The sequence below is a fragment of the Callithrix jacchus genome, chromosome 16 (assembly GCF_049354715.1).
Source record: "Callithrix jacchus isolate 240 chromosome 16, calJac240_pri, whole genome shotgun sequence".
NCBI classification, from domain to species: Eukaryota; Metazoa; Chordata; class Mammalia; order Primates; family Cebidae; genus Callithrix; species Callithrix jacchus.
In genome coordinates this window covers 58816613-58840692 of record NC_133517.1, presented here as the reverse complement: position 1 = coordinate 58840692, position 24080 = coordinate 58816613, and the positions used below count along the sequence as shown (strand labels likewise).

The 24080-nt window shown below is 48.5% G+C and overlaps 1 protein-coding gene across 1 annotated transcript in view; it reads right to left on the bottom strand.

Annotated features, from left to right (window-relative positions):
• The window catches only part of COL22A1 (collagen type XXII alpha 1 chain), a 332005-nt gene that overhangs the window by 117752 nt on the left and 190173 nt on the right, over window positions 1-24080 (bottom strand). Inside the window, exons 26-32 of the mRNA XM_008983195.5 lie at window positions 22516-22569; window positions 21237-21290; window positions 16395-16439; window positions 15844-15906; window positions 15299-15352; window positions 7328-7369; window positions 4169-4201 (exon numbers count right to left, since the gene is read on the bottom strand). Coding sequence (XP_008981443.1) covers window positions 4169-4201; window positions 7328-7369; window positions 15299-15352; window positions 15844-15906; window positions 16395-16439; window positions 21237-21290; window positions 22516-22569 — 345 coding nt within the window. The remainder of the gene's footprint in view (window positions 1-4168; window positions 4202-7327; window positions 7370-15298; window positions 15353-15843; window positions 15907-16394; window positions 16440-21236; window positions 21291-22515; window positions 22570-24080) is intronic.

Below are 24080 nucleotides of genomic sequence, written 5' to 3'. Positions count from 1 at the left end.
AGACTTTAACCCCCCTCTGTATCCTTCTCTCCCCAACCTCTTCCCACACTGCAGGGACTCAAAGGCCTATGCCTGAGGAGAGCAGGGAGAAGTCAAACAGAATAACGCTTTCTAAATCCATCAATACAAACATGGGTTGCCATGGAAACGAAGTCAGTCCCAGGGAGACTCGGGCAATTGCCCACAATAAAACTTTTTTTTCCCCAAAGACACAATTTTCTTGTTTGCTTTTGAGAGCGGCTTCCTGGCTTCCAGGCTCTTGCCGTGATGCAGGGCCTGCAGGAAGGATGCTAGTGCTGAGATTCAAAGTGGGGGGTGGCTCAGGCCCCCACCACCCCATCATGTGCTTTCCCAGTGGAATGCTCTGGAAATTGCCTTTTTACAAAACAATTCTTTTAAGGAGAGGATGGACATGTAGGCTTGTCTCAAGCCTGAGGGGCTCAGGGCAGACCAGAGGGAGGGAGGCCCATAGATGTCAGGAGCAGTGGGAAGGCCATACATAGAGGTGGTCCAGGAAAGGGAGGTGACCAGTGGAAGGGACAGACAGTGTGACGGGAGGCCCCTCCACAGGACGGCCAGCCAGAGCTGAAGCAATGGCGGCACAGTTGCTCCATCCAGGGTGCTGTAGCTGACTCACTAGCCCCTAATCCCTATCTCACAGGCAGGGCCTTGGCAAGTTTCCTGGCATCTCTGAGCTGCAGGACTGTCACCTGTAAGATGGACACAAGTATCACTCCCTTAAGGCTGGTAGTAGCATTGGGGGCAGCAGTGCCAGAAAAACACCAGGAGCCAAGATGCTGCATGGGATGCTCTGGTGGTGTTCACTTCCAAGTCCCTCTGTGGGGGAGCAAGTGAGAAGAGAGGGTAGGAGGCAGGTAAGGTAGTTCCTCATGCAATAAACACCCGCCCTGCAGGTCAGGGACATGCTTTGTTCCTCATGCAATAAACACCTGCCCTGCAGGTGAGGGACATGCTGTGTTCCTTATGCAATAAACACCCGCCCTGCAGGTGAGGGATGTGTTGTGTTCCTCATGTAGTCAGCACTGTCCCTGCAGGTGAGGGAGGTGCTGTGTTCCTTGGGCAGTGAGCGCTGTCCCTGCAGGTGAGGGAGGTGCTGTGTTCCTCAGGTAGTCAGCACTGTCCCTGCAGGTGAGAGAGGTGCTGTGTTCCTCGTGTAGTCAGCGCTGTCCCTGCAGGTGAGGGAGGTGCTGTATTCCTGGGGCAGTGAGCGCTGTCCCTGCAGGTGAGGGAGGTGCTGTGTTCCTCATGTAGTGAGCGCTGTCCCTGCAGGTGAGGGAGGTGCTGTGTTCCTTGGGCAGTGAGCACTGTCCCTGCAGGTGAGGGAGGTGCTGTGTTCCTCATGTAGTGAGCGCTGTGCCTGCAGGTGAGGGAGGTGTTGTGTTCCTTGGGCAGTGAGCGCTGTCCCTGCAGGTGAGGGAGGTGCTGTGTTCCTTAGGCAGTGAGCGCTGTCCCTGCAGGTGAGGGAGGTGTTGTGTTCCTCATGTAGTGAGCGCTGTCCCTGCAGGCGAGGGAGGTGCTGTGTTCCTCATGTAGTGAGTGCTGTCCCTGCAGGTGAGGGAGGTGCTGTGTTCCTCGTATAGTCAGCACTGTCCCTGCAGGTGAGGGAGGTGCTGTGTTCCTCGTGTAGTCAGCACTGTCCCTGCAAGTGAGGGAGGTGCTGTGTTCCTTGGGCAGTGAGTACTGTCCCTGCAGGTGAGGGAGGTGCTGTGTTCCTCATGTAGTGAGCACTTTCCCTGCAGGTGAGGGAGGTGCTATGTTCCTCATGTAGTGAGTGCTGTCCCTGCAGGTGAGGGAGGTGCTGTGTTCCTCATGTAGTGAGCGCTGTCCCTTCAGGTGAGGGAGGTGCTGTGTTCCTTGGGGAGTGAGCGCTGTCCCTGCAGGTGAGGGAGGTGCTGTGTTCCTTGTGTAGTCAGCGCTGTCCCTGCAGGTGAGGGAGGTGCTGTGTTCCCTGGGCAGTCAGCGCTGTCCCTGCAGGTGAGGGAGTTGCTGTATTCCTCCTGCAGTGAGCACTGTCCCTGCAGGTGAGGTAGGTGCTGTGTTCCTCTTGTAGTCAGCACTGTCCCTGCAGGTGAGGGAGGTGCTGTGTTCCTTGGGCAGTGAGCACTGTCCCTGCAGGTGAGCGAGGTGCTGTATTCCTCATGCAGTGAGCACTGTCCCTGCAGGTGAGGGAGGTGCTGTATTCCTCATTTAGTCAGCACTGTCCCTGCAGGTGAGGGAAGTGCTGTGTTCCTTGGGCAGTGAGCGCTGTCCCTGCAGGTGAGGGAGGTGCTGTATTCCTCATGCAGTGAGCACTGTCCCTGCAGGTGAGGGAGGTGCTGTGTTCCTCGTGTAGTCAGCACTGTCCCTGCAGGTGAGTGAGGTGCTGTGTCCCTCATGTAATGAGCGCTGTCCCTGCAGGTGAGGGAGGTGCTGTGTTCCTCATTCAGTGACCACTGTCCCTGCAGGTGAGGGAGGTGCTGTGTTCCTCATGTAGTCAGCACTGTCCCTGCAGGTGAGGGAGGTGCTGTGTTCCTTGGGCAGTGAGCGCTGTCCCTGCAGGTGAGGGAGGTGCTGTGTTCCTTGTGTAGTCAGCACTGTCCCTGCATGTGAGGGAGGTGCTGTGTTCCTTGGGCAGTGAGCGCTGTCCCTGCAGGTGAGGGAGGTGCTGTGTTCCTCATGTAGTCAGCGCTGTCCCTGCAGGTGAGGGAGGTGTTGTGTTTCTCATGTAGTGAGCGCTGTCCTTGCAGGTGAGGGAGGTTCTGTGTTCCTTGCGCAGTGAGCGCTGTCCCTGCAGGTGAGGGAGGTGCTGTGTTCCTCATGTATTGAGCGCTGTCCCTGCAGGTGAGGGAGGTGCTGTGTTCCTCATGCAGTGAGCGCTGTCTCTGCAGGTGAGGGAGGTGCTGTATTCCTCATGCAATTAGTGTCTGCCTCTGCCAAAGCAGAGTTCTAAGTGTTTTACGTAAAGTGCAAATATCTGGTTATTTGCATTTAGTCCTGAAAGTGTATTTTCATTGTCCCAATTTTATAATTTAAAGAAGTGGGTCTCAGTGAGGAAACAGATGGAACATTTTCAGGGACATGAGTGCTGTGAGCCAGTGCCCTCTAACGGTTGACATTTCAGTGACAAGAGGGCTCCTTTAACTCAGGGCCTTCTCTCCCTTCAGGAAGTGCTCATGGCCAGAGCCCTGTGCACCTGCTTTTTCCCACAGAGGACCATCAGCCACTTCTTTCCTCATCCACTCTCCCCTGTGATGTCCCCGATATGCCTCCCAAGCACAAAACCCTTCCTTCTCCGTTAGTGATTTTAGCTCCTGACTCAGTCTCTCTACCTGCTTCATTCTTGTACTTGTACATCATACACAGGATCCTTTTAAGCTTTTAAGATTGAATCTACTCAATATTGAATGACTAAAGATAGCCACAGCTGAAATGGAGAGCTACCCTGGCCTCTCAGCTGTCCCGCAGGTCAAGCCCTAATAGCAGAAGAACTACATCGAAGGCAGCAAAAGAAACAAAATTTCTGGCTATGGTGCTGCCAACAGCATAAAGAGATCCTGAAAACACCTGTTTTCTGAGGAGTCATTCATGAAAAGAGAGGAAAAAGGTTTCTAGAGGTCACAGTGATGATAAGCTGTGTTTTCCGGCAAGTGTCTTTGTCTATGGAAGTAGCCAGCATGCTCTCTGTCCATTCGGCACAGCCCAGGCTATGTCACAGGCTCCATTCCCCTGAACAGCCTCTCAGAGAATGGGGTCCCCACTCGACACTCCTATCTCTGGTCTCCTTCACTGACAGCATCCACAGGGAATTTTTTTGCTTCTCTCTGACTCTCATGTTCTGACATCTCAAATAACTCTGTTCTTCTCAAAACCAGGAGCTACTCTCTGTGTTACTGAATAATTAACTTTTCCCAGAGAGGCCTGGCCTTTGCTCTTGGCTATGAGAGGGACTTCTAGGCCTCTGGAGCATCCTGCCTGACCCTGGGGCCAGCTCCCTCCAGGGCCCTTTCTCTACCTGTTTTCAGGACAAGCCGACAGCTCAGATGCCTGACAGTGACGAGCAAGATGGAGCTGAGTCCTCATCCCACCCGGCCCAGGCTCCCAGGTCATACTGGACATCACCCACCAGGCTGAGGCATGCGGGACACCCCAAGGTACTGCTGCTACTTACAGGCATCCGAGGGTGTGGTGTGAACAGGGATGGCTGAAAAGGAAACCAGAGATTAGAAAGATGGGCATCAAGGAGCCCAGTGTTTCACTTTTAAATCCTGTCTTGGAGAGATTTGTAAGTGAAAAACTATGGCCCCAAAACTTCCTGGAACTATTATTAGTTTTGACAATTAGATTCACATCTTTCTTTAAAATCCCTGGGCATGCATTAAGGCAGAAATGCATAGTGGTTTGATTTGGGAGCCCTGGAGTCACAAGACCTGAGCTCCAAACCTGTGGGACCTGGGACATGTCTCCTCAGCTTCTATGTCCCTATCATTATAAAGGGAAAGAAACATTCTCCCGTGCAGGTGTCCGTGAGAGCCCTGCCCAGGAAACTGGATTAAAGTCTCAGCATCTCTTTCTCACTACTGCCATCTGCTGCGCATTAGGCAGGGTTGCAGGCGCATAAGATAAAGTTGGGGAGAGAAGGCAGGGAGGCAAAATCCCTCTTGACGGAGAACCCAGGCTGCAAAGACAGGCAGACTGGCCCCTGCAGGCTCCTTCAGCCTCACCACCCCCACCCAGGCTGTATTTAATGCTTCCTGGATGTCACGCTTTTTCCAGCTTCAAAGCTTTTGCAAATAGCATTCCCCTCATCTGTAACATACTGTCCTTTCCCTTTCTATGACTAAGGTCATATGGAGACCTTCGGGTGTCTTTAAATGTCACGTCTTCATGGATCCCTCTTCCCTCTCAACCATGCAAATATAAATTGGGTCCCCATGTTATTCTTGTTGATTCATGTTCTTTTCCTGGATCACATTTACTATAATTTGCAATGTCGGCATATCTTTGCCACCGTAGGATTAGTTTATCTTCTTCACTAGGCTACAAGCTCCAACAGATCTGAGCCGAGCAGATGCCTGGGTCCCAGCAGGAGCCCAAAAGAAGCAGTAAATGGACAAAAAAAATCATAGATAATGGTCCTAAATCACAATACATTCAAAGAAGAAGGAAAAAAGGAGCTTCCTGTACCTTGCCCTCCACATCTCCAATCCCCATCCCTTTTCCAGAAGAAGGCACTTTTTCAGTTTACCATATTTGTAACTGTTTCCTATATATTTCCACACAATTATGAATGCTTAGAAATATGTAACTTTGTGCAAGTTATACAAGTAGTAACGGTGACTATACTTGGTTACTTACAGCCATTTCCAGGCCCTCACTCATGTGGTCTCACAACAACTCTAAGAGGCAGACTAGCAGCTTCTGTTCTGCTTCATGGATAAGAGAATTGGAGGACAGAGAAGTAAACCACAGAATGAAGTTTAAGATGCTGGTGAATGTCAGGACGGGAACTGGCGTCCACACAGGTGGCCTGAGAAGACCGTGCTCTTTATCTTTCAATATTCAGTGACTGACTAATTGATTTTTTTCTACTTAATTTGCCTTGTTCCACTTGAGTATTGCTATCTTTTCACATATTGTATGCATATAATTTGTATAATTCCATGATATTTTGTAATTTACTTAATGCTATGCTTATGATCATGTGGTGTGTTTCTTTTTTCTTTCTTTCTTTTTTTTATTAATAAACAGAGTTTCACTCTTGTTGCCCAGGCTGGAGTGCAATGGCAAGACCTTGGCTCACTGCAACCTCCACCTCCCAGGTTCAAGTGATTCTCCTGCCTCAGCTCCCGAGTAGCTGGGATTACAGGCTCCCGCCACCACACCCAGCTCATTTTTTTTGTATTTTTAGTAGAGACAGGGTTTCACCATGTTGGCAAGGCTAGTCTTGAACTCCTGACCTTAGGCGATCCATTCCATTAGTCTTGGCATTCCAAAGTGCTGGAGTTACAAGCATGAGCCACTGTGCCTGGCCTGTTTCTAATTTTTTATTGTCATAAGTAATACTACAATATACATCCTTATATATGCTTTTAAAAATGCACACATAGAAATATTTCTGCAGGATACATGCCTAGACATGGAATATCTAAGTTAAGGGCAGGCACTCTGTGATATATTGGTACTTCCAAGTAACTTCTCAAAAAGGTGTGTCCAATCTGTTCTCCCACCAAAAACGTATGAGAGTGCTGGGTGCCCTGAACCCCTGCTAATGCTATAGGTTCTCAATCTTAAACAACAATTTGATACGACTAATTCCAACTCTAAAGTCATGATTCGAGATTTTTCCAACACCCTTATGGAATGTCTGAGTCTCATTTTGATGAGTGTTGAGGGGGAGGAGATAGAGCTTTGGAATAATGATTTCACTTTGATGAAAAGCACAGAATAAGACTCTTCGCCACACTGCAAATGGGATTTCTGAGTGCACAGACTCTCTCCTTTCCTGGCATTCCCTGCTGGGGCTAGTAACTGGCCAACTCCTGATACACATGCAGGGTCAAGGTCAACCCAAGAAGCCATATGCAACCTTCCCTGAAATCAGCTGATCAGAACAGAGGATCTCAAGACCAGGAAGAAACATTAAAATGAAAAAAAAAAGGAAAAATGTACCCCCATTATAGAGTTCATGGGAATAAAATAAATAATAATAGCAGGCTTAAAAATTTTTAGTATTTATAATGCACCAGAAACTCTGCTAAAGACTGTATGATTTTAGTTAATGTTCACTCCATATGTGTAAGATAGCTGGGTATAATATTTTTTAATACATGAGAAAACTGAGTTTGTTAGACCATAACTACAACTACAGTGCTGGTGAAGACAGAGCTGGGAGCCAGGTCTTTGTGATCTCAAAGCCCACGCTCTTACTGATACTCAACAACAACTCACAATGCCCACCTTAACATGTATACAGGGTAGATGAATGAAGCCCAGTTCATAGTTTGGGGTAGTGTAGTCTTACCCTGGGCAAACTGCTTCTTGTCCCTCAACCTCAGTTTCCCCATATGCAACAGGCAGATATGTATTCTCAGTATTTAGCACACATTCTGATAAATAATTGTGCTTTTGCTGAATAAATCAATAAGCAAGGATGGTTCTTGGAAAAGTGTATATATTTTTGGTTTGTAGGACCTAGGAATAGGTCTAGCTATTGGCAAACTTCAATAGGGGAGATACTTAAAACTAAGTAGCAGTGGTTGGTGTGGGGGAGTGTGAATCCCAACATCATAGGAATACAGAGGAGAACATCAGAAGCAGAATAACTTACAGTTCCAGGTAACCCGGGAGGGCCTGCAGGACCAGCTTCACCCTAGATGGAGAAATGGAAAATCCATGACCATAAATCCTCCTCTCAACTCTGTTTATGCTACAACAGATCAGCTAACGCCATTTCCCTAGACAACAGAATCACCCACCCTGCACCTACCTTGATAGATACATAGATACATGCATACATACATACTTACATATGTACATTCCAAATTATAAACTATTTTGGACATATGGAAACGTTGTTTTGAGAAGTATCCATATTGATGTGCAGTTGTAGATCATTAATATCACTATATACTGTTCTGCTGTGTAAATGGTAATACAGTTATTTCTTATCCAGCTGCCTGTTGATGACATTGAGGTGGTTTTCCTTTGATCACAATCATAGCTAGAGTTGATTTGTTACAGCAAATATTCCCACACACGTGCTCTGAGCGCAACGACACATTTGAAGGCCAGCCTCTCTTAGGGATGCCAGTGGGCCCTGCCCCACCCCCCAGAAGGAGTGGGCTCTTCTCAGGAACCTGGGGGAACCGTGTTACACTCCTGTAAGCAACACAGGCTTGGAGTTGAATTGCCTGATTTTGAAACCTAACTATACCATTTTATAAATTATTTTACCTATTTTGGCATGTTTTCTCTGCAGAACGAGGGGGATGATAAAACATACAGCACACAGCATTGCATAGGGATTGAGTGAGACCATAAGGAGTACAGTGTTATCACATTTGGCCTGAGGAAAGGACATCACTGAGCTGCTCCACGCATGAGCGGCCACAGTGAATGAATACAGTTTCCAAAGCCTCTCATTTCACATGCGATCTAAGCGTCTATGCCTAGATCTGTCTCTCGAACCAGCCCAGGATTAGCTCTATTGAAGGCCTTTCAAAAATGGTTATGAAATAAATAAATGCGTGTAAAGTGTTGGCTTAAAGAGGGACAAGTTAGCTGGGTGCAGTGGCTCATGCCTATAATCCCAGCACTTTGGGAAGCCAAGGCAGGTGGATCACCTGAGGTTGGGAGTTCAAGATCAGCCTGACCAACATGGAGAAGTCCCATCTCTACTAAAAAAAATACAAAAAATTAGCAGGGCATGGTGGTGTATGCCTGTAATCCCAGCTACCTGGGAGGCTGAGGCAGGAGAATCAGGGGTGATTCTCTGCCTCCTGATTCTCTGCCAAGGAGGCAGAGGTTATGGCAACCAGACATCATGTCATTGCATTCCAGCATGGGCAACAAGAGCAAAACTCCATCCCCCACAAAAAAGTGGGACAAGTTTACCCTTAGTCAACAACAATCAACAATAATATAATTATAAAATGTTGTATCATTTTTTTACCATTATTTACATTGTTATCTAGCATTTAATTCCAACTACTGGTTTAAGTAGTTTACATAGGTGAACTCATTACCTCTTTGCCCATAATGTATATCTATATCTCCATTTCACAGATGAAGAAACTGAGGCATAAAAACGTCAATGAACCTGCCCTAAGTCACACATGCTGCAAGTGGCTGAGCCTGGTTTTAAGCTCAGAATGCATGCCCTTCACAACTGTGTGGCACTGCTCTGCCTAAAGTCCCCGTAGCTTCAGAAAGGAAAGCAGTCTCTTGGTGTTACTGTGTATTATTTGATTTTACCCAATTCTCTTTCTGACACTGTTGAACTCAAGCTCCAGAACCAATCTCATTTAAGACAGTTTGCTCTCCATTAAAATGTCCAAATGATCAAAGACAAGTGTTTTCCCAGTCCCATGCATGAATGGGTATCAATGAGAAGAAGGCTAGAGGAGAGATGTGTCTCTCAGCCCAAGGCCATGAAGACTGCCTCTTGGGAACATCCTCCTCACCCTGAGGGCTATGGGTAAGAGAAGGAACAGCAAGCTGGGGCAGGTAGACCCCCAGGGGCTCTCTGCCTTTGGAGAGAGCTGGGTTCTAATCCAGCTCCTCCATGAGGGGTTTGACTGTCAGCAGACCTTACTGGGACAGGAGCATCACACACACCCTTCCCTGATGCTGCGGTTCTAAGTGCCATTAATAGGGAAGGGCAGGGGGCGTGAAGGCAGAAGCAGAGGCAGAGACAGGCAAGGCACAGTCAGAAGAGGGCAGTGTTGCTTCAGTGTCTTCGCTGGGATTCTTCTGACCAAAATTGTCAATTATGACATATTTCTCTGGAGGAAAAGAAAGGCAAACTGGATTCCCTGGGAGCTTGCATGTGATTGTCATGGCCCCGGCAATTCTGTCCAAGTAATCAAAGGGGCTTTATGGTCTCGCTAAGCCTTTGCATTCTGAAAATGAGTTTCTCAAATAGATATTGCATTTCTGAAAAGTCTGTGGCAGCAGCAGGTCTGAATGGCTTACCGAGCAGAGCCTTTTCTACTCCAGGCTCTCTATTTATAGACCGCAAATCTGCCTGGAGCAAAGCCCTCAGCCTGCAGCCCCAGAGAAGGGGGATGGGAGGCACTGCCTGGAGCCCAGAAAGCACCAGCACAGAAAGAGAGCTGGAAATTGAAGGGGAGAAAGTAAACTTGGGAGAATGGGGCACCTTGAAAAGCATCATGTAGGAGGAAGGACGCAAGGCCCATCTAGGTGCGTGGGTGCCATTCCTCCTGAGGCAGCCTGGGCAGGCCTAGTGTGTGGCATTGTGTGCTAAGAGCTGGGACTGTCTAGATGCACTGGCTGGTTTAGATCTCAGCTCTAAACACCCTATTTCTGCAGGCCTGGGCAAGCAACTTAGCTTTTCTGTGCCTCAGTTTCATCATCTATCAAGTAGGTATGTTGTTGACAGCTTCGACCCCTCACACAGTTGGCCCGATATTCCCTCAGTCCCTACACAGATGGTGCTCAGGACCATCCTGCACTCCATGAGCCTGCCACAAGTCATCCACCAGCAGGAGATCCTTACACTCTTTAGCAACCCTGAAGGTCACTGTCAGGCTGGCAAGCTGGGGCGTTGGAACGTCAGAGAGGAAGCCACACAGCAGGTAGAACCAGGGCCATGCCCCAGGCCAGCACTATGGCTCCAGGAATGGTGCTCTTTCTCCTAAGCTGCAGGCAAGCACACATAAACTCCTAAGAGGGGTTTTGGGTGGGTGTTTATAAAGTTGCTGTGGAATTTGAGGTGCACTTGGTTGGAGGCTGAGCACAAAACAGCAAGAAAGGCAAGTGCCTGGTGCAGTGCCTTGCTCAGAGTGTGACTCCCAACTCTTTCCATGCCTATACCCCCTTTAGGGCCTGAGGTCCCTCATGCTCAGCCGTGTCTTATTCACTGTCATCTTCTTCGTGATGGTGCAGCTGAGGGCAGGTGTTCTACCAGCAGAGGGCAAGGGTTCTGTCAGCTGAGGGTAAGGATTCTATCAGCTGAGGGTAAGGATTCTATCAGCTGAGGGTAAGGGTTCTACCAGCAGAGGGTAAGGGTCCTACCAGCAGTGGGTAAGGATTCTATCAGCTGAGGGTAAGAATTCTATCAGCTGAGGGTAAGAATTCTATCAGCTGAGGGTAAGGGTTCTATCAGCTGAGGGTAAGGGTCCTACCAGCAGTGGGTAAGGATTCTATCAGCTGAGGGTAAAGATTCTATCAGCTGAGGGTAAGGATTCTATCAGCTGAGGGTAAGGATTCTATCAGCTGAGGGTAAGGGTTCTATCAGCTGAGGGTAAGGGTCCTACCAGCAGTGGGTAAGGGTTCTATCAGCTGATGGTAAAGATTCTATCAGCTGAGGGTAAGGATTCTATCAGCTGAGGGTAAAGATTCTATCAGCTGAGGGTAAGGATTCTATCAGCTGAGGGTAAGGATTCTATCAGCTGAGGGTAAGGGTTCTATCAGCTGAGGGTAAGGGTCCTACCAGCAGTGGGTAAGGATTCTATCAGCTGAGGGTAAGGGTTCTAGCAGCAGAGGATAAGGGTTCTAGCAGCAGAGGATAAGGGTTCTACCAGCAGAGGGTAAGGATTCTATCAGCTGAGGGTAAGGATTCTATCAGCTGAGGGTAAGGGTTCTATCAGCTGAGGGTAAGGATTCTATCAGCTGAGGGTAAAGATTCTATCAGCTGAGGGTAAGGATTCTATCAGCTGAGGGTAAGTGTTCTATCAGCTGAGGGTAAGGGTCCTACCAGCAGTGGGTAAGGATTCTATCAGCTGAGGGTAAGGGTTCTAGCAGCAGAGGATAAGGGTTCTACCAGCAGAGGGTAAGGATTCTATCAGCTGAGGGTAAGGATTCTATCAGCTGAGGGTAAGGGTTCTATCAGCTGAGGGTAAGGATTCTATCAGCTGAGGGTAAAGATTCTATCAGCTGAGGGTAAGGATTCTATCAGCTGAGGGTAAGGATTCTATCAGCTGAGGGTAAGGGTTCTATCAGCTGAGGGTAAGGGTCCTACCAGCAGTGGGTAAGGATTCTATCAGCTGAGGGTAAAGATTCTATCAGCTGAGGGTAAGGATTCTATCAGCAGAGGGTAAGGGTTCTATCAGCAGAGGGTAAGGGTTCTAGCAGCAGAGGATAAGGGTTCTATCAGCAGAGGGTAAGGGTTCTAGCAGCAGAGGATAAGGGTTCTGTCAGCTGAGGGTACATGTTCTATCAGCACGGGGTAAGGTTTCTATGAGCTGAGGGTACATGTTCTATCAGCATAGGGTAAGGTTTTTATGAGCTGAGGGTATGTGTTCTGTCAGCCTTCTTAGACAATGATGGTCAGAGCAAATGGATGTGTTTTTGGTGAAAGGGTAAGAACTAGAAGCACAAGTTAGAATCTAGCAAGAAGGATGTCAGTCACTGTGGTTAAAAGCATGTACTTCAGAGCCCCACTGTTTGAACTCACACCCACCCTCACTCTGTAAGCCTTAGAAAGACACATAATGGAATTTTTAAAGACCTGCTTGGCAAGAGAGCCCTTTGATGAACTGCAGTTGTGTGAACCCTGTTTGTGGACTCTTGGGATGTGATGAGGTTTTGTTGTGGAGGGGTAGGGGTGAGGAGGGCGGCTTTAGACTGGAGCCAGCATGTGGCCCTAGCCAGGACTTGGTTCTGTGAGTGTGGGTGTGATGGTCCATCTCTCTATGCCTTAGTTCTTTTGTCTATAAACTGGGGGTTGAGATGGAAATGACCTCATCGTTCATCGTTAAGAGGATTACCAGAGTGAGAAATGGAAAACCCAAGAAATTGCAACTTGCAAATCATATCGAGTACAGGGAAACCATGACTTCCCCACACACTGTTCATGCTCACACTGCTTTAGCAAAGGATCTTGTGTTTCAGGAAAATAAGACCATGGACAAACATCTCACGCATACATGATTTCGGCAACAGCTCACACGTGTCAAACTAACCAGCGATTTTCCAGTTGACAGATTCTGACCGAAGCCTGGCTGGGGGCCACGTGCTGACTCTGGTCTAAAGGCCCCCACAACCCCACCCATGACAAAACCTCATCCACCCCACAAATCCAGGAGACACGGGGTTCATACACCTGCAGTTGTCATGCCGAGCAGGTCCCTAAAATTCCCAGTGTGTTTTCTGATCAGCACGGGCTTCCTTGGCACTTTGACATGAGTTGAAATATTATAGAAGAAGCACCGACTTGGACCTCTAGACCAGGCACTGTCCTGGGTGCTTGCTTGAATTCTGAGTGGGGTCTGCTCCTCTAAAAAGGGGCTGGGACTGGGGACCCGAGTCCTTGGGAGGTGGAAAGAGTAAGGGACTTTCTTTCCCAGACCATGTGTGCCAAATTAGGTTTCATCATATTCTTGGTCCTGTTTTTGTGAAAGAAGGTTGTAGAGAGTAGGCACACATCCTCTGTGACACTGATTTAAAAATTGCAGGGCCAGGAGCGGTAGCTCACGTCTATAATCCCAGCACTTTGGGAGGCCGACGTCGGTGGATCACGAGGTCAAGAGATTGAGACCATCCTTGTCAACATGGTGAAACCCCGTCTCTACTAAAAATACAAAAATCAGCTGGGCACGGTGGCGCATGCCTGTAATCCCAGCTACTCAGGAGGCTGAGACAGGAGGATTGCTTGAACCCAGGAGGTGGAGGTTGCGGTGAGCCGAGATCGTGCCATTGCACTCCAGTCCTGGGTAACAAGAGCAAAATTCTGTCTCAAAAAAAAAAAAAGTGCATTCCTCCTCCTTGAACCTGCTCACATGTTGCTAAAGGCAAGTGGTGGTCTGGAGCCTCTCTCCAAAGCAATCAGAGTCAGACCCTGTGGGTCAGGCTGGCCAGTGGTTCTACCTGTGGTTCTGTAGGTTAGGCATGCGTCAAAACCTCTCTGAGTCTCAGTTCTTTTCATTTGCAGCACATGCTTATAGATAGCAGTGGCTGTTTTCTGTTCATCCCTCTATATCCACCCCTGTTCCTTTCTCTATCCCAGAAGGCAATCTCAATGGTCTCATTGACCTTGTCTGCTGGTTCCCAATGGTCTGGCAGGAGATGGAGAGCACAGGGTAGGACAGGATGAGATGCTGAGGGTGTCAGGCCATGGGGAGCTGGTCTCGTCTGCTTTTCTGCCCAGGATGACCAGGGTCTTTCCTCTATGGCCGCCGGCCTCTCCGGATTCTGGGACAGCTCCTCCGCCTTGTCCTTTCCCACTCTTGCTCTTCCTAGCCCTGAGTGCCTCGCCACACCCCGTTTCCCTAAGCACTGTCCACAACCTGCAATTACTCTGCCACTGAAATCTCCTCCATTGTCCATTTTGATTGTGCTGCTCCTGATGGATGTGGTATCTGCCTGGAAGACCATGCCGACGAAGCCTCTCTGTGCACTTCAGGGCCCACACTAGGGCTCTGCAAATGTAGTCATGCCTCCTTGATTAGACAGAGTCTGCCTTGACTCAGGGTCCAGGGTCAACCACACAAGTGACACTCTGGGTTCATGAACGATGCAGGGGAAAGGATACAGGAGTCAGGGCACAAGGGGTTTTTGCTCAGCCCTTCACATTCCACTGGCACCTCCATTGCCCTCAAAGCTGAGTTAATCATATCTATAATACCTGCGAAAGGGGCAGTGGTGTTCAGAGAGAGATTGAACATACACAGGCCGCACGAAGCACTCAGCACAGGACAGGAGCTCAGGCGGTGCTCTGAGCAGGCACAGAGGGTGGATGGACGGATGGTAAGTGGGATGAAGGTGTCAACTCTGATCCTATTATCTTCTTTTTAAGTTTACAATTGTGAACAATAAAGTTTGAGGTTTATGTCAAATGTATTAGTTTCTCAAAAAGCAGCTTTGCGGTCATGCACAAAACTAAATTCTGCAGAAATGTAAAGATTCAGTACAGGCTGGGCATGGTGGCTCACACCTGTAATTTCAGCACTTTGGAAAGCCAAGGTGAACAGATCACCTGAGGTCAGGAGTTTCACAGTTCAAGACCAGCCTGGCTAACATGGAGAAACTCTGTCTCTACTAAAAACACAACAGTTAGCAAGGTGTAGTGAGGGCATGCCTGTAATCCCAGCTACTTGAGAAGCTAAGGCACTAGAATTCCTTGAAGCTGGGAGGCAGAGGTTGCAGTGAGCTAAGATCATACCACTGCACTCCAGCTTAGGTGACAGAGTGAGACTCTGGATTAAAAAAAAAAAAAAAGATACAGTATATTCCTCAGAAAAACTCGTTCTTTTTTTGTTTTTTTGAGACGGAGTTTCACTCTTGTTACTCAGGCTGGAGTGCAATGGCACGATCTCAGCTCACCGCAACCTCCACCTCCTGGGTTCAAGCAATTCTCCTGTCTCAGCTTCCTGAGTAGCTGGGATTACAGGCACGCGCCACCATGCCCAGCTAATTTTTTGTATTTTTAGTAGAGACGGGGTTTCACTATGTTGACCAGGATGGTCTCGATATCTTGACCTTGTGATCCACCCGCCTCGGCCTCCCAAAGTGCTGGGTTTACAGGCTTGAGCCACCGCACCTGGCCAGAAAATCTCTTTCTTTAGAAAAATTCAGCTACTAATAACTGATGATCAGAATGAGAGCAATTTGCTCTTACCTTGTCACCTCGGTCACCTTTCAGTCCTGGAAGTCCCAGTTCACCTTTTTCTCCCTATAAGAAAAGATACAATTAGAACACATTAGAACCCAGGCTGAGCTGAATTCCTGCCTCTTCCAGGTAACAGTAACATGACTTTGGAAAAATATACGTGTTAGTATTTCTCTCTCTCACTTGTTCTTGCTTTATCAGCAAAGTGGCCATAGCGAAGTGTAACTCAGAGGGGAGACCTTCCAGTTAGGCGTGGAGCACCTCGTTCTCCACTTGTCCCGACAGATGGTGCCTCCCACCCCTCAGCCCCATCGTCTCATCTAAAGATGCCCTTTCCAGACACGTCCCCCAGCAATGGCCCTTTGCCTCAGCTTAGAGACCCAGCCAGTCTTCTTCCCTTCCCCATCCCTCCCATCAACATTGGGAAATACACTCTTCACCCTTCACCCAATCAAAATGACCACTCCTCCAAAGGACAGAGACAGCACGGGGGGCTGCTTTCTGTGGGGATGGGCAAGGTGCCTGTGTGGGAGGAGGAAAGCTGCCACACTTACCTGGTCTCCTTTCTCTCCTCTCACACCTGGGAAGCCTGGAGCCCCTGGGAGGCCTGCTTCTCCCTGGGAGAACAAAATTTTCATGAGGGATAAATAGGAAGGCTCTCCTAAGGGCCAAACTGCAGGCCATGGGCTCTCAGTTCCTGCTCTCCAGGAACTGGAGATCTTCTGGCTTAGTGGGCATCACATGGAAAGCAATGCAGTGGCGAAAGGGGAATCCCCAAGCTCTTGTCTACTTCAGCTGTTTCCTTTCCCAGGACCCCTCATGTTGCCTTTCTTGGTGTCTAACCCTTCCTGTTTCTTTAAGACTCATCAACAATCCTTCTCACCATCATTCCTGATAGTGCCCAAGTCTGCAAAGCAGACCTTGCCCCCAGCAGCTGCAGCCCACCACTCATGACAGTTGCTCAACCGTTCTTTAATGCCCAGTTTATTCTGGACATAAAGTGAGCTCCCAAAAACCAGGATTAATTCCTCTTGGCATGTGAATAATTTATACAAGACCTAGTGTATAACAATCAATCAATCAATAAAAGCATGAACAAACAGACCTTCTCTCCAGGTCGACCTGCCAGGCCCTGTTCCCCAACTTCTCCCTGAAAATGCAATTAAAGACACCCCATTATTCCCCATTTACTTTAGAGAGACAGTTGCCATTCCCCAGTTGTCCTCACATTGTTACAGCACCCACCAGCCAGAGCCCTTAATTCTCAAATACACAGCATGGTGACAGGCCCAAGACTCACGGGCTATGAAGACCAAGGAGTTTAGCATTCTTGCAGAGCAGAATCCACTTTCTCATACTGACTTTTGCTTTCCCCAAAATAAACAACTCTTAAAACTGCCCCTTTAGAATTTATATTTTTATTTTTAGTTTCAGTTTTTTAGAGACAGGGTCTCACTCTGTCACCCAGGCTGGAGTACAGGGTGCAGTCATAGCTCACTGCAGCCTTGACCTCCTGAGCTCAAAAACTTATTATCCCATCTCAACCTTCTGAGTAGAGGGGCTACGGGCACACATTACCATGCACAGATGAATTTCTTTTTTAGATGGAGTTTCGCTACGTTGCCCACGTTGGAGTGCAGTGGCACGATCACGGCTCACTGCAACCTCCACCTCTCGGGTCCAAGGGATTCTCCTGTCTCAGCCTCAGTAGCTGGGATTACAGGCATCCGCCACCACATCTGGCTAATTTTTGTATTTTTAGGAGAGATGGGGTTTCACCATGTTTGCCAGGCTTGTTTCGAACTCCTGACCTCAGGTGATCCACCCTCCTCCACCTCCTGAAGGGTTGGGATTATAGGCATGAGCCACCGTGTCCAGCCGGACAGATAATTTTTATTTTTTAAATTTCTGTCAAGGCAGGGTCTCGCTATGCTGCCCAGGTTTAGTCCCCTGGGGGAACTAAAACAGTTTCTAACTAGCACTTTGTGTTCAGGATGAAGTGGGGAACACAGGGCCAGAGGGGCTTTATCTCTGATCCAAGAGCATCAGTCAGGCTGCTCCACTTACCAAGTTCTTACAAATCACTGATGCCAAGAGCATTGTGATGCTGGTGGTGGTGAGCACAGACTATCATCTTTGTCCAGACTATCACTATGTGTCTTTAAAATAACTAGCTTCTTGAAGGACAATTTATTTCTAGTATTCATTATGCTATTTACTATAACCTTTAGTGTAAATATTAATAAGAAAATGTGGTTTTTTCATGAATGCACGGACATATGACAGAATAAATGAACAGGTGGTATGCAGGCATATAAAGACTTTTTGTGTAGCTATGCCAGACTCAATTGGTGCTGAAGGCCAGAATGACCAACTTATCAGAGAGAAAGAAAAAAAAAGTGATCGAAAGCATTGCTTAGTGTAAGCATGCATTTTATCCTGTAACGCTGATGTCACACATCTGGCGCCAGCACATCTTAAAATTCTAGACACACTCCAATGCTCCCATCAATTTCCAATGTTTACAAGCACAATTAGTAAGAATTGCTCTAACCAGAATTGTGCAAATACTCGTCACTCAAATTGTCGCTTTCAATCTGCTAGAATAGTAGCACATTTGCAGTGGGAGTTGCTTCTTACATGTTGAGAAAAGATAAGGGGATGAGTTCGGTCAAAAAAAATTTGAAGACCATCTGAAATGCCCCCTGAATTTGTGTCATGAACCCCAATCCAAAGGCACAATGGAGGTGAAACGCCACCTTCCTGAATTCTCGAAGTGAGCCTCAAACATTGATGCCTCTGCTCATCCTTCACAGCTTTACTCCCTAAGTGGACTCTTACAGATCTGCCCTCCATGACTTAATCAGCATCAGCGTGGACAAGAATTTTTCTCTTCAGCTGATGCTTTGTCAAAATAGAGTAACAAGACCTCCGCTAGATCTCCTCTAGGATGATGAGTATGTTGGAAAAGCATCATGACCGCAGGAATTCAGGTTTAAACTTATCAGAGAAATGTTTTGAACACGAAGTCTTAGAAATTGAATAAAATCGACACATGTGATACAGCAGTAGACTTCTCTGTTTGAATATTTCGACCATTAGTGATTATCAGAAATATAAAACACATAGATTGAAAACCTGGAGTAATCCCAGAGAGTCCCTCTAATTTCAGCCCAATAATTGTCATAATCAATCCCCTTCATCTGCACAAGAACCTTGCACAAGAAGCTCGATGGAAATGGATGGCTTCATCACTGAATAGAAAAGTACAAACCCAGAAGGATTTGCCAATTCACAAATTTGAAAAAACACAACCATAAGGTATGGTTGACTCCACGAAATCTGTGAAGTCAAGAACAGCGAACCTAGACAAACGTTTTCAATCCTTTCTGGAAAAGGATAGAGTTTCAGCCCAATGAATCAAACACTGAAAGGTAGCCTGAATGCTTTTAAGACCATGTGATTCACTCCCACACACACACAACCACCTCAGGACATGCATGAAAGAAGAAAAAAAAAACCCAGTGAATTACATGTCGTCACATTTCAATGACATGGGAATCAGTATAGACATATATTTAAATGCCAATATAGAATCTAAAAATATGAAGGGCTGTTGTGCCTGCTGGTGGCCATGGGAGGTCCCATGGGTACACACTGGTCCATTCATGGGGTGCCTGAGGGCTGAGTTCTCGGGATCTGGAATCTGGGAAGTGGGAGGCTCACAGTGGCTCTTGGTAAGACAGCCACTTGACTCAAGGTGTTTTGCTTGAGACACATTGGGTGCAAGAGTAATGTGTTTTTTTCTGCTTGATTTTAATTTGGTCTTTTAAAAATGACCACTTTAAGAAAGACTGAAACAATAGGGAACGTAAGGGCCAAGGATGTGCCCACCAGCACCTTCACCTGCCAACAAAGGGATGCCCTGGTGTGTGCCCTCCTGCAGGGTCAGTGTCCCCCACTATGTGGGGTCCAGGCCACTCCTGTACTCTGGCTGGGCTGAAGTTGTTCATGCATTCTCCATCCAGCAAGCCTGCACTCCGTATCTAAGCAGTGTCTGCCTGTGGGCGGGGAGTGGGAGGTGCAGAGTTGACTAAGACCCGGTCACGGCACTTGAATAGTTCATACGTCAGTAGAGGGGGAGACCCCACTTAGAATAGCAGGTGGAGGGAGGGAGGAGCAGAACCCCCCACAATCTCCTGTCTGGCCACTGTCTCCTCAAAACCGCAGGTTTTCATAGTGCATGCACACAAACACACACATGCACACTCACACCACACATACATGGTCCAGCCCTTTCTTCCGTGTGCACAGCATTCTGAGCCCAGGCCAAATTTGAGATGTTGAACCAGGGACCATGAGGTAAAATATGATCCTGCAGCCCACCAGAAAAGTCTCACAGGGCAGCAGTCACTCCTGGAGGGAGCCTGGGCAAAGCATGGCCATCAACTCAGGGCACATGGGGGCTCTCCACTCACAGAGGGCACAGGGGGAATCTCCACTCACAGCAGGCACAGGGGGAATCTCCACTCACAGAGGGCACAGGGGGAATCTCCACTCACAGAGGGCACAGGGGGAATCTCCACTCACAGAGGGCACAGGGGGGCTCTCCACTCACAGAGGGCACGGGGGGCTCTCCACTCACAGAGGGCAGGGGGGGCTCTCCACTCACAGAGGGCACAGGGGGAATCTCCACTCACAGCAGGCACAGGGGGAATCTCCACTCACAGAGGGCACAGGGGGAATCTCCACTCACAGAGGGCACAGGGGGAATCTCCACTCACAGAGGGCACAGGGGGAATCTCCACTCACAGCGGGCACAGGGGGGCTCTCCACTCACAGAGGGCACAGGGGGAATCTCTACTCACAGCGGGCACAGGGGGGCTCTCCACTCACAGAGGGCACAGGGGGGCTCTCCACTCACAGAGGGCACAGGGGGAATCTCCACTCACAGAGGGCACAGGGGGAATCTCCACTCACAGAGGGAACAGGGGGAATCTCCACTCACAGAGGGCACAGGGGGAATCTCCACTCACAGCGGGCACAGGGGGGCTCTCCACTCACAGAGGGCACAGGGGGGCTCTCCACTCACAGAGGGCGCAGGGGGGCTCTCCAGTCACAGAGGGCACAGGGGGTCTCTCTTCTCACAGAGGGCACAGGGGGAATCTCCACTCACAGAGGACACAGGGGGGCTCTCCACTCACAGAGGGCACAGGGGGGCTCTCCACTCACAGAGGGCACAGGGGGGCTCTTCACTCAGAGGGCACAGGAGGGCTCTCCACTCACAGAGGGCACAGGGGGGCTCTCCACTCACAGAGGGCACAGGGGGGCTCTCTACTCACAGAGGCTGCCCTGTCCAAGTCACATGCTGAGGAGCCTCCCTTTTCCTCTTATGCCCATTTTTCACACTTCGGTACCCATGAGAAGCTGACCCGAGATGGCTGAACCCTACAGATTGCATCTGCCAGCTTGCCTTGCCTTCTGACTTTCTGTAGGGTCAAGGCGTTAGGAAGCATTGCAATGGAGGTAGAACGCAGTTGAGAGATTGGGTGGGGGGGACGATGGGGGAAGGGCAGGAGCTGTCAGTATATTTGTTTCTCTTGTTCCCTCCCTGCCAGGATAAGCCAGACAGTGGTGATGTTCTTCTTCCCAAGGCCACAGCTCTCATGGGGGTGGGAGCTCTCTCCTCCTGCTATAGATCTGGGTTCCAAGGAACCACTCCCTCCTCGGGCACCTTCTGTCCTAGAGGTGGTGTTGGTTCCATTGTTGCCAGCCTCATGCTGCCATCCTGGTCAGGGCCCTTAACGCTTCCACTTTTCAATGATCTGATTTGTCTCCCACAAGGTCCCAGCTGATACAGATGCTACGAAAAGTCGAGATCCACACACGACCCCAAATAGACCCCTTAGAATTGCAAGCATAATGGAAAAAGAGTCAAAGTCCATACCCGAAGGCCTGGTTTTCCAGGAAGACCATCTTCCCCTCTCTCTCCTGGTTCTCCCTGTGAGGCATACACAGCAAAGTTAACAGGGGATGGGCCATGTGGATTAAACACACAAATACTAGGCGCAGGTTGGTAAGGAAGAGAACTACCTGCACTCAGGTGGTTTTAAACGCCTTCAACTCTGCAATTACCCAACCACGGTCATCAAACATAGTAGCTCATACAGCCTCCTAGATTCCATATTCAATAGCTGTAATTTTGATTTATAAAATATAGTTGAGGAGAATTGGCACTCTTATTGAGAGATCTAGAAAAAGGACGATGCTGCATAAGTGACTCTGAGAACAAAAAAAATCTTAATCATGATCCTTTGTCTCAAAAGCCGTGAAAGAAAAAAGTGCACAACATTTACATTAAATGCCTAGAAAATGAAATTAAATCCATACTTAGTGTGGATTTTGCCATAAAGAAGCTGAGCTTCTAAGTCTGCTTATTGAAAAGGACAACAAATTTTCCCATAATATTCAACAGCTGCCTTTCCAGGACTGCTGGGGTGCACACTTGAGTCTGCATATGCTCGCCAGGAAAGAAGAAAGTTCATTTGTTAAAATACTTGGACGGTTGTCGAATGATTCGTCTAAAGCATTTAAACCTGTGTTTGTTCGCCATTTGTACGCTCTGTAACCTTGACTCTTACCTCAATCATTCTAACATAGTAAGCCCCACCAGAACATCGTTAACATTCAAATCTCTTATTACGTTAGTAAGAGTATGTGGAAATATTCCTCCTTGAAAATAAATAAATAATGAAACTAGTTCTAACAGATCAATTTGGGTTTTTTATTTTTTGTGTGTGTGACAGCCTCTCACTCTGTTGCCCAGGCTGTAGTGCAATGGCACAATCACAGCTCACTGCAGCCTCGAATTCCTGGGCTCAAGCAATCCTCCCACCTTGGCCTCCCAAGTGAATGGGAACACAGGTGCCCACTCCCATACCAGGCTAATTCCTGCCTAGGCCTCCCGAAATGCTGAGATTACATCTGCGAGACACTGTGCCTGGCTAAATTTTAAAGCCCAGGGCTTCCTAATCCTTCTGCAGTTATCTCAGAAGGAATAAGGAGCTTCCCCCACCATGTGACCTCATAAATCCAAACATTTCAGCTTAGTCCTGATCTAAGACCCAGGCAACCAACTTGTTTTAGAATTCACCAACAATTAAGAATCTCTTTTGTTTTCTGTGTTTTGGGTTCCCAAACTGGTGTCAACCCCCTCAGTAACCAACCTTGCTTCCTGGCAGGCCTGGTGGTCCATTTAGCCCATCCTTTCCAGGGGGTCCCTGGGGCAAGCGGGGAAAACATAGAATAACAAGGAAAGGCATATTTAGGAAAGGCTTCTGTTAAGTTGTTTCAAACCAGTAGCTGTTTCTGCAGCCAGGATCCCCGAGGCTCAGCCCTCCACTCTGTGATCAGCGGGGCCCTGTCTTCAGGTCGACTGTGATCTCTGTCTGACCACGTTTCCCTCTGTTACTGCTGAAGCAAATATCACCCTCGGGCAATGTCTGATTTTCAGTACACTGGCCATGCGTGGAGGCTGGGGGTGCGGCAGGACATCTGCCACATCTTGCTCTGATGGTTCCACCTCTACCCTCAGCTTCCAAGAGGCCCTGGGGACCACAATATCCGCACTGCTCCTACTCTCTCCTCTCCAGAATCTCTTTTCCATCTTGTCTCTTCCTTCCCACTGCTATCGTCCCTTCCTTTTGTCCTTCAGAAAAGCACAGCTTCAACCTGTTGGTACGGCTTGGCATTACGGCCTGTTATTTCGAATGCCAGCACTTAGGAGCTCCATGTTGTATTTCCGACCTCAGGTGTTTCCTCTGCCACCATCCTCAGGCTGTGGCGGCACAGGTGTTGCTGCAGCTGGTTGCAGTGAGGAAATGAAGGCTCTGCAGGCTGAGCGACTCGCTCAAGCTCACAGGGCTGGTGAGGGACCCACACGGTTTAACTGGCTCTGCCTCGGGGCTCCCTCCACTACACCAGAGACACTATATCTCCTCCTTTTCCTCTGTGCCTTAAATGATGTGTCAGGCCACATGGGGCGGGGGGGCCGACAACACATCCTGGGGCCTGTCGGTTTTGGGGAGGCATTGTGTGTGGGGAAGGGGAGCATCAAGAAGAATAGCTAATGTCTGCTGGGCTTAATACCTAGATGAGGGATTGATTTATGCAGAAAACCACATGGCACATGTTTACCTATGTAACAAGCTTACACATCTGGCACATGTACCCTGGAACTTAAAAGTTAAAGGAAAAAAAAAAATGATGTGTCAGGCACATACACCCTTCCTCATGACTGACATTAGGGAAAACATTTCCCTAGTGGCATAGCTCCTGTGCTATTGCTTTCATAGCTATTTCATAGCCATTCACAAGTGAATGTTTTTTATAACCCCGGCGATTCTTCCACCCACAGAACCTGCTGCCACCCAAATTGACTCATCTCTCCCTATGCCTCCAGCTTGGACTGGCGATTAGTGAAAAGACACCCCCATGTGCACAGAGCAGGTGTCCTGGAAGGCAAGGCTTTAGGAAGGCAGAAGGGAGGGCTTTTCCAGGCGTTAAGGCTGCCTGCATCAGTGAAAACAGGATCTTGACCGGGAGCAAATGCCAAGGCCAGAAGCTGTGCTTCAAACCTTCGGTGGCTACAGCCACATCTTGGTGGACTAGATGCTCACACTGCCTTTCTTCCTCTTCTGACACGCTCCCTTCTCTGGATGTTCACACTGATCCACATACTTTCTGATGAGCCCTTCAGCTCGGATGAGATTGTTCATGTGTTTGAGCTTTC